General features: G+C 40.0%; 3 protein-coding genes across 3 annotated transcripts; 2 read left to right on the top strand and 1 right to left on the bottom strand.

The window, feature by feature from the left end:
- Positions 1–3,797: 3,797 nt before the first annotated feature.
- Positions 3,798–4,612, top strand: MELLADRAFT_84249 (uncharacterized protein; the record flags this gene model as incomplete). Its single annotated transcript, XM_007407929.1, has 4 exons — positions 3,798–4,034; positions 4,142–4,210; positions 4,274–4,438; positions 4,508–4,612. The coding sequence occupies 4 exons, from the start codon at positions 3,798–3,800 to the stop codon at positions 4,610–4,612; spliced, it is 576 nt and encodes a 191-aa protein (XP_007407991.1).
- Positions 4,613–9,568: 4,956 nt separating this feature from the next.
- MELLADRAFT_104543 (uncharacterized protein) lies at positions 9,569–10,741 on the bottom strand (the record flags this gene model as incomplete). Its single annotated transcript, XM_007407651.1, has 7 exons — positions 9,569–9,726; positions 9,801–9,911; positions 9,956–10,093; positions 10,168–10,206; positions 10,269–10,394; positions 10,474–10,611; positions 10,681–10,741. 7 exons carry the CDS (start codon positions 10,739–10,741, stop codon positions 9,569–9,571), a joined length of 771 nt encoding a protein of 256 aa, XP_007407713.1.
- Positions 10,742–12,209: 1,468 nt separating this feature from the next.
- MELLADRAFT_104542 (uncharacterized protein) lies at positions 12,210–12,587 on the top strand (the record flags this gene model as incomplete). Its single annotated transcript, XM_007407930.1, has 1 exon — positions 12,210–12,587. The coding sequence occupies one exon, from the start codon at positions 12,210–12,212 to the stop codon at positions 12,585–12,587; it is 378 nt and encodes a 125-aa protein (XP_007407992.1).
- Between the last annotated feature and the right edge of the window lie 120 nt (positions 12,588–12,707).

Raw genomic sequence — 12,707 nt, 5'->3', positions numbered from 1 at the left:
TTTGACACCGGCTGAAATCGGTGTCGAACTGAACAGTAACCGTGTGGAAACGGTCACCGCGGGGCAAAGGCGGTCTTCCCTGTTGGGCGAGACTGAGGTAACTTGCAAAAAAATCTCTGCATCAGCAATGACTGTCGCACCGGCTGGACCAAGACCATTGTTTGCAAGTCTGAGCTCTTCTAAAGGTAAATGGGAAGAAAGAAAAGGGACCATAGAGTCTACACATCTACCACCGAATGCGTTGTAGAAAGTTCAATGATGGTAAGGTTGTTGAGGTTTAAAAGTGAATTGCAAAGTGAGGATAAAGCTTGTGGGATTTCTGGCATAAATCGACCGGAGAAGATGTGGTTATGGTTGCTATAAACCATCTGGGTAGTGATGCCCCTGATTTTAGTGTTTTTTTGGCCACAGGCAGGGGTTCGAGTCCCCGGGGTTCTGTTCTTTTGTTGGTGTGTACCTCGAATACGTTCCTGGAACGGCATGAGCAACCGGAGCCAGCGGTTCCTCCGGTTTCTCACAGAACGCTCCAGGAACCCCTGGTCACGGTTCCACCCACCGTGACCAGAATTGTGCGGTGGTGGGAACCGCCTTTGTGACCGAAACGTTGAAAACGTCTCAGAAAGGTTTCGACTAAATTAAAAGTCTGACGTTTCTGAGCGGCTCCAAAAACGGTTATTGCGCGGTGCGATTTACCCCCTGGTGTACTTAATCTGTGGTCCAAAAGTCAGTTTTTCTCGATCTCACAGGCCTAAACCTTATTTTGGTTCCTTGAATCTTAAGTCTTCATAACTGTCATCTGCTGTCATTGAACACTTCCATGCATCCAATGAAGTTTTGAAAGCTATTAGGCCAGCTTTGCCTTCCGGTTACACCTCATTTACATACCATCCTCCGCCAGCCTCCGGTGGCTACTTCAACACTTCAATTGGACATCCAGGCGTTTTGCTTCCTTAACACCTTTCAATGAAAGTACGTACATGTAAATTCATTCAAGCATTTCAATCACACTGATCTTTTGAACTTCTACTCACACATGCATGTTCTTCTTTGCAAAACTGTTCAATAACACTGATCTTCCAAACTTTTACCCACATAGGCATGGAAATAGAACCAGAATCCGAATTTTTGATGAATCAAAGAAAAGAGGGTACATGCTTGTTTCAATTCAAAGTTTTCAAATATGAATGTGAATGTGTGTTTTGGTCTTTCATTATGAATGAAACACAGATACTGATCTTCTTCAATAAATTTTTCAATCAAAGTTTCATTTCCAAGTTTTCCAACACAACTTTGAATGTTTTTTTTGTCATTTGTTATGAATGGAAACAATGATGATTGTCTGTTTGGTTTGTAAAGAACAGCAAATCAACAAAGATTTGAACAAAGTTCCAGGGCAGAAATCATTTCTTCATTTCATTATCTGATGCCAAACATCTAGATTCTAACAATGTTTTAATTTGTCTTTTGCTCCCCATTACTGACCACAATGACCACTAATAAATGTTGAACTATCATATAACCTCATATGATATCATATCAGAAAACAGGGATCAGTTTCATCACGCCCAAAGGTTTAAATACTGTGCATTTGGCCAATATCTTTCTTCCTCTCCATCAAACTCAGCCAGTAAGAATTAAAAAAATCATTTTTCACTTTATTTCTATTTTTTTCTGACCAATGTGACCTGTGTGATTCCCCAGGTTGAGAAATTGTGTAATCAAAGTCTAGCTGTATGTGACGAGTGCGCGTCTGTTAGGCATACTCTTCACTAAGAAGGTGATGAGAAAGGTAAAGCACGGTCTTCATGTGGTACACCCAAGTGAAGACTACAGCTAGTTGACCTCTAAGAAGAGGATTTGAGGAAGAGAGAAAGGGATTAAGGGCAGTAAAGAGCTAATACGCTCTAACCTCGTGAGACTGCAAGGGGCAGGCTTTACACTTTGGTGAACCAAAGATCCTGAAGGCTACTTTAGACTCCGTATAAGGGAGGAAGCTTTGCTGCTTCACGATTTATTTCTAGAGGATATGATGGCCCAAGGCTCACAGAAATCAATACCAGGGTGCTCAGCAATAGAACCCATGACACTCAAGTTTGGTCTTTAGACTACACAACAGCTAATCACATACTTGAGGATCCTCTCTATAGGATTTCAAGTATAATGTGATTCTGATTTTGTGATGTGTAAAAAGATGTGGGATGAATCAAGGGAAGAAGGGGGGTTTATATATTCACAGGTCAAGCGTCAACTTGTGGTTGGTGTGTGATTCTTGTCTCACTTGTGGTTGGCGCTTGGGTTAGGTTTTTTACATATTTAATACATTCTGTACATGTGTTTATGTGGCTCTTGACACTGAGCCTTGAGATGTACTTATGGATTTATACATATAATATAATATTACATGTGTTACCGTTAGCCTGTGGTCATGTAATCAGGGCTCAGGGCTGACACTGTAGCTCCCTTTTTCCAACCTTTACACCACCTTTACACCACCTCTGTCTTGTTATCAGTGTGTCCATTTCCCCCTTGTTTTCATCTTCTGATTGCATCTTTATCATCATTTGGATTTTGCTCATTTGTCTAATCACTTCTTTATCTTATGATCAGCTTGGCAACATATCAAATCAACAATCTAAGATGTCTAACCAACAATTACAAATCACTGATGTCTTGGTAGCGCCTGCTGATGAAGTTGAAGCCCACATGAATGCACATAAGTCAGTCTCTCTATATGTACAGTCTTCATTTTACTAAACCGAAATCAATTTTGTGTCAGTTGTTGAACCAACTTCTAACAACTCAGCAACAGATACGGTACCGGTATTGTACCTGCAATACCAGTACTGTACCTGAGGAGACAGTACTGCAAAAAGGTAGTACCCAGTACTGTACCCCGGATGAGATACAGTACTGAGTGCCGTAACCCTGGGTTGAGATTGCCTTACACCTCCAAGGCCAGTACCGTACCCCTTCCAAGATGTAGGTACGGTACTGTACCAGTACCTGAATGGCAAATGCCGGTACGGTACAGTGTTGTACCTAGGCTAGTACCACTTGGTACTGTGGCAAGTACCTCTTTGGGACTGTGACAAAGCAGCTATTGTATTGCCAAAAAAACAAAAGAAGACAAAAACAACATGTTGGAAGTGATAAGCAAAAATAAAAATAGTAACAAACAAAATTGCATCAGTGGTGCCACTTGACAACAAGGACAAAGGCTATAAAATCCCTTTCTGCTTCAGTATTATTCAGAATCAGGTATGGTACGGTACAGTACCTGGGTTCCCGGTACTAGTCCAAAGCAGTACCCAGTGTCGTAACTGTGTGTCAGCTACAATGCTGAGTACTGTAGCTGAAAATAAAAATGGGTCTTGACCCCCTCCAGTATTGTACCTGGCGCCAAGTTACGGTACTCCGGGTACAGTACTGAGCAAAACAGATATGGTACGGTACAATACCAGTACCAGTAGGGTATCTGTTGCTGCATTGCTTCTAATCAAACTGGTGAGGATGCGCCAGCCACCTGAAGTCAACAAAACCGACTTTACCTGATTGGTACTGCCAATTGTATCCAATTTGATAAATGAAACAAGATGTTTTTTCAGGCAAAGTTTGAAATCCATGCTGAAAAGGATGTCAAAGTCAACCAGGCCACTTTGATGAAGGTAGCTAGCAGATCTTGCCGCGCTGCAGTTTCTGCGGCGCTACAACCTGATAGATTCCAAAATACTTAATTGAGGAAATGTCCTTGAGCTGGTGAAGTGCTTACTTGGGCAATCTCTAAAAGTTTCAAAGGTATGGGTGGCAATGTTTGTGATGAGTATGGACCTGGCATGTGCCATATGGTACTCTCAAGGTATCTTGCTCCACACTTGAGATGGGTGGGACAGGTTGGGGGCAAGAAAATCTTGCTGGTCAGATATCCTACCTGGCAGGCCTTCATTGATCATTTCCTTGCCAAAGCAACAAAGCACAAGGGTTCAGTGATAATTTTCACTGAAGATGCCAAAGAAAAAGCAAAAAAGTACGCTCAGGTGTGTAATTTTTGTTTATATTCCTTGTTCTTCTTCTTGTTTTCTATTTTGTGTTTCTTGTGTTGTTTCTGACTCATTATGAATCTTGGACCTCCGCGGCTAAAGAGCTGATTGCTTCATCCAGCTGCCCCACTACAGCCAAAGTGCAGGTGGGTGGTCTTACTCAAGAGCTAGAAGTGTGTTTGCCCCTTTTGATTGATTGCCTTGCATCTCTTTCTCTGGCATTGCCTGTGAGCTAGGATGCATGTAAACAAATTCGCCTCCACAAGTTGGTGGCCCAAATGTTCTGTGAACATACTCAAACAGCTAACACTGGAGATGGCACCATCTTAGTCTGCCCTTGGGATGCAAATTTTCTGTACCGATTAACTTACAGTGGGGGGTGGGTCTGGGCAAAAGGTGTGGTAAGTGAAATGATTTGCTACTTTTTGTTATCACCTCAATATTTGCTCTTTTTTTGTTGTACATTCCAGAAATCCTGCATGGCTACACATGAGACCCCTCCCAGAACATATGGATTTCTGGAGATAATGAAGAAGGCCCGTGTATTCCATAAGGCCACCAAAGTCAACAATTGAGTCAAGATGTGCAGCGCTTGACTGCAACTTGACTTATCTCCTACCTTCCACAAATTGGGCTGATCTCACCGGTCCTCTTTTGATCGGCCAGCTCAACTGTTATTTCAAAAACCAAGCGGCTCAAAAAGATCCGCCACTTATGCAGGTTTAACATTGCCCTCTGAAGATGACAAGAAAAAGGTGAAAATTGAATCAATTACGTTCACATTCTTCTATAATTATGGTGTAATATCACTTCTGTCAAATTTCAGAGAAATTGACAGAAAGTTTCGCAGAACAACAGATACCAAAATTTTGGTGCTATCTGTTGTTCTTGAACTTTGTACGCCCCTTGACCAGAACAACAGACATTTTGTTTACAGAAGCATGGGTGCTATCTTCAGTCCTAGTAAAACCTTCTTCTCACAAGTTATTCATTCATACCTACCAATATCATTGCATCCATCAAATTAAAGATGACTTCAACTGGACTAGCTTCAATGTATGATTTTAACCTAAAGGATTAAAAAAATAACTAATTGTTTTGATTGTTTTTGAGTCTTTATCTTTCCAAACAAGTAGAACAAAATGATTGATTGCTTTCAGATAGGCGGTTGCTATTTGCAGCCCACAAGAAAACCATGTAGGCGCTGGCCAAATTACGCCTACATGGGTGTTTCCCACAAAAAAGCGCCTACATTTATGATGTAGGCACTGGAAACCATCCAGAATGACACCTACATGTTAAAAAACCCATGTAGGCGTTATTTGGTTACACCTACATTCAAAAAATGAAATGTAGGTGCTATTTTTGAGCACCTACATGGGAAATTCAATGTAGGCACTCAAAAATTACGCCTATATTTTTCAAAACAAGCGCCTATATTCAATTTTCAGCTCGAATAAGCGCCTACATGCAGTCTTGCATATGTAGGTGCTACAAATTCAGCAACTACAACTCCAGACTGGTCTGACTGGTAATGAAGAATGATTTTCAAGTCAAAATGAGAGTATTGGAAGACAGAAAAAGCAGTTTGGAGTCGAAATGAGTGTACCCGAAGCCGGAAAAAGCAATAAATTATTTCAACTCCAAACTCAGTTTGGAGTCAAGATGAGTGTATTGGAAGCAGAAAAAGCAGTAAATTATTCCAACTCCAAATTGCTATATACGTTGCCTGATATGCTCACTTCAGAGTTGAAAAGAGCATATTCATCTTCCAATACGCTTAACTGCTTTTTCCGTCTTCCAAAACACTCATTTCAACTCCAAGCTGCTTTTTCCATCTTCCGATACACTCATTTCAACTCTGAACTGCTTGTTCCGTCTTCCAATACTCTCATTTTGATTTGAAACTTCTTCATTACCCGTCAGACCATTCTGGAGTTGGAGGTGCTGGATTTGGAGCACCTACATTTGCAAGACTGCATGTAGGCACTTACTTGAGCTGAAAATTGAATGCAGGCGCTCAAAAATAGCGCCTACATTTCAAATTAGATATGTAGGTGCTCAAAAATTCCGCTTACATTCTGAAATTTTGAATGTAGGTGTAACCAAATGACGCCTACATGGGTTGTTTATCATGTAGGCGTCATTTTAGATGGTTTTCAGCGCCTACATCATAAATGTAGGCGCTTTTTTGTGGGAAACACCCACGTAGGCACTGTTTTGGCAGCGCCTACATGGTTTTCGTGTGGGCTGCAAATAGCAATGGCCTTCAGATATCAAACTAACAAAACAATCAATCGCTTCCATTGTCTTTCAATCATCCTCTTTTCAAGTTAGAACAAGATTGTAATCAGTTGTGAGATACTAGCTTCTTTAAGGCTAGTATAATCACTAAGGAAAGTGTATAACCCTGTAGGGATTATGATCTAAAAGGGTTGAAGGCGGAAAAACAAGGTTCTGGCTCTATACTTGTAATAAACAAGTATAGACTGCAGTTAGAGGACCTTTAAAAAAAGGCTTTTCAAGGGATTTGAGAAGGGGCTTCTACTAGTATTTTAGTGGAACCTGTGCACTGAATCTTCAGTGAATTCCCTTAATCAGTTATCTTTCTAACTAGAAATAAAATTATTAAGAACACTAAATTCTTTTATAGTGTTTAGTACTTTAAACTCTGACTAATAGAGGTACCACACAGGTTTAAAGTTTCTTGATCTGACCAAATCCCAATCAGATCAAGCAGCACTCAAGGACTACTTCCTTTATAGTTTGATTCTACAAATGGTAATCAACAACTATGCCAATACTGTGTCCAAGAACAGTAACAATAATGAAGAGAGTTGAGAACCACAATAACAAGATAGGAATCACAAATAACATAGTAAAGTTCACTTTACTTGAAGCTTATAATCTAGTTGGTGATGAGGATTTATTTAGTAAATAAAAAGTGTTAAATTGTGATGTGATGATCCTTACCAATTTTGCATATTCAGAGTTTTTATAGTCTGAAGTTTGAAGATTCTATGCGCACAATTTGTGGTTCCAAGGTTAGGTTTTATTACATATAGGTATAAACCTTTCTGCTTAGTTACATACATGTAACAGCTTTGCCATGTATGTAATCTTAGGATATATAAAAGTTGTGTACCTACACAGTGTTTTACATCAGTTTTACACATGTTACATATGTTAATTCATATGTAATTTGACTCTTGAAACTGAGTCTGAGTTGTAATGATTGTTTTTTAATGATTTCTTATTATTATGTGTCAACATTTAGTACTCTGGTTTAGTACTCAGGGCTGACATCAGTCGCTTTCAAATATCACAGATGGTTTTAAGAATTCTGTTTTGGTCATAGTCATGTCACATATGCTCTTTTCATTTTTAGTTTGTTGTGTGTAGTTGTGTCAAGAAAAGGTTGATCTGATTAGTTTGAAGAAAGGAGATGACAGTTACATTTGTTCTGAGGATACGAAATAAACTTTCAGACCTTCAATGCATAAAAAGAATTAAATCAAATTGCTATCTTGAAAGTGTAGAAAATGCAAAATTCATGGTTGAAGTCAGTTTTCTAATCTTCAAACGGTTGAAGTGAAGAATGAAAATTTAGAAGGCACTGACTTGACCTGATGAAGGTATTATAAGATTAACAAGTTCTTCTGCCTTGGTCAACAGGATCTTTTTTTCTTACCTGATCATCTTGATGAATGTGAGTTTGGTCTGATTGATTCAAGATCACAGATAGTATTTGATTGTTGGTTTGTTTGAGCTGAACAAAGCTTTGATGGTTTTAGGCATTTAAACTTGAACTTCAGACAGAACAACAGAAATAAAATTTTGGTATCTGTCTGTCTGTGCAACCTTCTGTCAGATTCTCTGAAATTTGACAGAAGTGATATTTGTACACCATAAATGAATCTCTCTTCCCACCTAAGTCTGATCATGAATTGAGTCAACTTACCCTTCAAGGCTCTCCCTCTGGTTTGCCCAACACATTCTATCTTTCTTCAGATCCCCGTTCAGCTAGTGCATTTCCTTGGCCTCAAGAATGCAATATAAAAATTAAATGCCCTTGCTATTTGCAGCCCACATAAAATCCATGTAGGCGCTGCCAAAACAGTGCCTACATGGCTTTTTCCCACAAAAAAGCACCTACATTTATGATGTAGGTGCTCAAAACTTTTTAAAATGACGCCTACAGGTCCAAAAACCCATGTAGGCGTCATTTGGCTACGCCTACATGCTAAGAATGAAATGTAGGCGTAATTTGCTTACGCCTACCAATTGTAGGCGCTTTGAATTTACGCCTACATCTCATTTTTTGAATGTAGGCGTAAAATTCAAGCACCTCCATTTAAGATTTGACATGTAGGTGCTTGAATATCACGCCTACATGCGGGGAAATCCATGTAGGCGCTCAAAAATTAAGCCTACATGCAGAAAAAGACATGTAGGCTTAATTTTTGAGCACCTACAAGGCTTTTTTGGGGATGTGGGCGCTTTTTTCAAGCGCCTACATGGATTTTCCTGCATGTAGGTGCTTGAAAAAAGTGCCCACATCTCCAAAAAAGCAATGTAGGCGTCATTTTCAAGGGCCTACATGTGTATTGAGGCGTGGGACTGTGCCTACACATGTGTGGACATGGAACTTTGGTCCAACTTCTCTTCCAGCTTCCAATACTCGCATTTCAAGTCCAAAGTGCATTGCCCGTCTTCTGATACTCTCATTTTGAGTCCAAACTGCTTTGTCTGTCTTCCAATACTCTCATTTTGAGTCCAAACCGCTTTGTCTGTCTTCCAATACTCTCATTTTGAGTCCAAACTGCAGTTTCCGTCTTCCAATACTCTCATTTTGACTGGAAAATTGTTCTTCATTACCTGTCAGACCAGTCTGGAGTTGCAGGTGCTGGATTTGTAGCGCCTACATATGCAAGACTGCACGCACCGTGCCCGTTGGTAGGGCCCCCGGCGTCGGGGGCCTTCTGATTTGTCAATTCCTTTCGACTTTGTTTCGACTTTGTTTCGAACTGCGCACAACGGCGTAGGCGCCAAAAATTCCCAACCTTAGCAGCTCAAACCTGCTAAAGACTGTGCCACTGTTTAGTTTCATCAGTGGTCAGTAATCCTCAGATTCTATTGTATCTCAACATCCACATTCCCACCCTTTCAAATTGATTGAGTCTTGATGAACCCTATCAAGAATATCGCTGTGCCAAGCGAAGACCGCGCGGATGTTCGGTTTCATCTCTCATGTTTATACAAGTATTCTCACTTGAATACGTTCGACTTCAAGTTTGTCCCAATATAAAATTATTTCCGAACGAGCTTTGAGTTAGAGATATTTAAAACATGGAATTCTCAAAATAGGAACGGAACACGGAAATTAAAAAAAGCCCACAAGTATCTATGTACAGAGGCAGGGCAGAAACAACAACACGCGTATTCATTTGAGGAAAGTGTAGGAGGAAAAAGCCCAGAAGTGTAATCATTGGAGAAAAGCGTTACCAGAGAGGATACCAAAGATTTCATGGTCATCTCACATGAACACATCCTTCGAGATGAAAACGCCCTTTCATTTCCAGCTCGATGTTCTCGAAGATCTTCTGGAGCATCTCATGAAATTCATCGTTACAGCCACAGATCTCACATTCATCGTATTCAGAAGAGCTTCCACTGCTGGCGATGTTACCTGTGTCATTGATGAGCCCCTATCAGCCTCTGTCAGCTAGAGTCCCAAAGCAATTCATATGAATAAACCCTTACCCTCATGATATCGAGAAGATCCTGACGAAGTGTCGGTGATGGCATTTTGCCTTTTGCGCTTGGATGGAGGCTCATTTTCTAAAAAGACAGTGTTCGGAATGACAATAAGACCTAATCAATGTTTGAAACAACATCAAGATAGAGCTGGATCATACCATTGATTTCTCCTTCGAAGACTTGATCTGCTTGGCGTTTCTCGCTATCCCTCGCAAAAGTTGGGCTTGAAAGATCATCGTTGAACAAATCCGAAGAATGATTATCCATGGGTTGATCATCTATGGAATGATTATCAGCTGGAATTGGGGGATTTGATATGGACATTAGCTACTAGATCAAAATTATAATTTTAGAATTGAAAACCACGGACCATCTGAATGTCCTGTGAAATTTTGCCTGTTTCGCTTAACTAGAATGATAAAAAAACAATATGTAAGTAAAACTTCATTTCCTCATGTCACGAGTGCTTACATTGGTGTCCACTGTCTCCATATCCACCGTCTCCGGTGTGGGCTCTTTTAACACCTCTTAAAGTAGAAGATGTTGGTGTATCGGTAGCTTTTGGATAGATTAGACATTCCCAAAACGTAAAGAAAACTTTAGAAAATCAAAACAAAGCCCGAGAGACGAAGAAGAATAAACTGACTATCAGTGTAATTCTCGTTAATTAACTGACTTTCAGGATAATTCTCGTCATCTTGGTGAGTAAGACTGATTGGAGTGATTAATGGGTCTATTATCGTCGGATCACTGTGGGGATTGTAAAGTTCGCTCAAATCGTCCAAGATGGCCACAGTTGATGGGTCAATTTCGACTGGAATTCAAAGTGAGATTATCTACTAAACAATTGGGCGAATAAGAATTGAGCATCAAGATAACTCACCTGGATCAATGTCGAAGCTGTTGACGGAAACCAAGTTATCCTCAATACCAAAAATATCCATCTCTGAAGGAAATTGAGATAGGGAAAGGGTTTGAACAGGAATTTTTGTAGTGAAGATGGTACAGTAGTTCAATAATCAAGATGCGAGTCAACAGAACACAGTATATTATGTGAGTCAAGAGAGCACCGTATAACAATAATCAAGATGTGATTAAAGAGAAATTGATATCAAGAAGCAAGTTGCTTGACTGATCAATTTCTCTTCTCGAAGCGCTGAATTTAACTGGGTGGAGTCTTTCCTCGAATGATGAAACTCGCGAAAAACCCTGAACGAAACTCGCGAAAAACCTTGAACAAAGGTAAAGCAAGCACGGTAAAGTGGGGTCCTCTCTCAAAAGAAGAAGCTCTTACGAAATAAGCTTAACTGGCCGACAGGCATCTCGAGGTGGAGTCTTCTCTCAAGACGAGAAGCCTACAAAAAACCTTGAACAAAGGTAAAGCAAAAATAAAGAGGAATCCCAGGGTGGGGTCGTCTCAAAACAAAAACCTTAAAAAAAGTCTTTAACAAAGGTAAAGTAAAGATAGTAAACTGGCCGAACCCAAAGTGGGGTCTTCTCTGGTCTTCTCTCAAAACAAAAAAGTTACGAAAAGTCCAAGAACACAGAGGCTTAGAACAATGAACGACGACGGGAAGCAGCTATGTGATGCTGTTCGTAGAGATCAATTCAATTTCTTCAAAGGTTATGCTTGTAATACTCTCCTTTCCGGAGTTACGAAGGAATGCAACCGGCGAGATGTCTTGAAAGATAGACGCGGGATAGACGCGGCCAGATCGAAAGATGATATGTATGAGTATATTGTGATCTTTTGTTCAGTCTTATTTGACTCTTTGTGATGTTTCACTCATCCATCCAAACTCTTACCACAATTCTGACGATATACATTATCAGAATGACAATGAAGCTTCAACAGTAGCAGAAGGTCCAATTCAGATACAAAAGGTGAATAGTTTGCTACTTTGCCTTCTCCAAGTTTGAGACTTCATTATTTTCCTCCTTCAAGACTTCACTACTTTCCGACTTTTGTGTATAACGATTTCAAATTCTTACTTTTGAGAAGTTCACTTGTACTTTGCTTCCTTCATAACTTCTGTCTGATTAAATTTCCTTCAATTAGACAATTTGCTACTTTGATAGTTTGCTACTTTTCTTCCGACTTTTGTTTGTAACAGATTCAACTATTGAGAAGTCTAATAAATTACTCATAACCTTTCATATTTCATTTCCTTTGGATAATTTGCTACTTTGATAGTTTGCTACTTTTCTTCCGAATTTTTAGAACTTTTATAAATTACTCATTCATTACTTTCATATACAAAAAATCATCATCATAGAACTCTAGCTACTGTTTATCTACATTCGATCCTCCACTATCCTCCTTACAGTGAGTCTGTGATCATGATCTCTTTTCCCTAAAGCTCACTGACCCCTGTCTACTTCTGTTTCACAGTATAAGCCCTATCAACAACTATGGCTGTGAAGATTTATGGTCACGTCACTGTGACGAAAAACGTTCGTAAGAGTATCAGAACCCGAAAGTGTAGATGTAAAGGTGCTCAAACACGTACTCGACATCAAACCCCCACACCCAAAAGATCTCCACTTCCATCAATCCATCAAGACTGGAAGTTCTGGAAAAGGATCACGACCCTTCCTAAACATCTCCTCAGAATTCTCTCGTCAGACTGTAACCTTTGGGCGTATTCAACTACTCGACCAATGCTGATGACTATAATCCGGCACTTCAATCCTGGTCATCGCATCCGACAGTGTATCTTGAAGGCTGAGTTGATTGAGATGTTTGAGGAACTTGTGGCACAAAAGTATGGCCTTTTCTATGGTATTTGATAGTCAGTAGTTTCCTGCTTCTCTTCCCAAGACTGTGATTTCGACTTACACTACAAAAAATATAATGTTTTCCGGGCAGAACGCGACCGCTCAGTATCAAAAAACCCGAGTGTTTTTTTT

The sequence above is a fragment of the Melampsora larici-populina genome (genome assembly GCF_000204055.1).
Source record: "Melampsora larici-populina 98AG31 unplaced genomic scaffold MELLAscaffold_10, whole genome shotgun sequence".
Taxonomy (NCBI): domain Eukaryota; kingdom Fungi; phylum Basidiomycota; class Pucciniomycetes; order Pucciniales; family Melampsoraceae; genus Melampsora; species Melampsora laricis-populina.
This window is presented reverse-complemented; position numbering and strand designations above follow the sequence as displayed.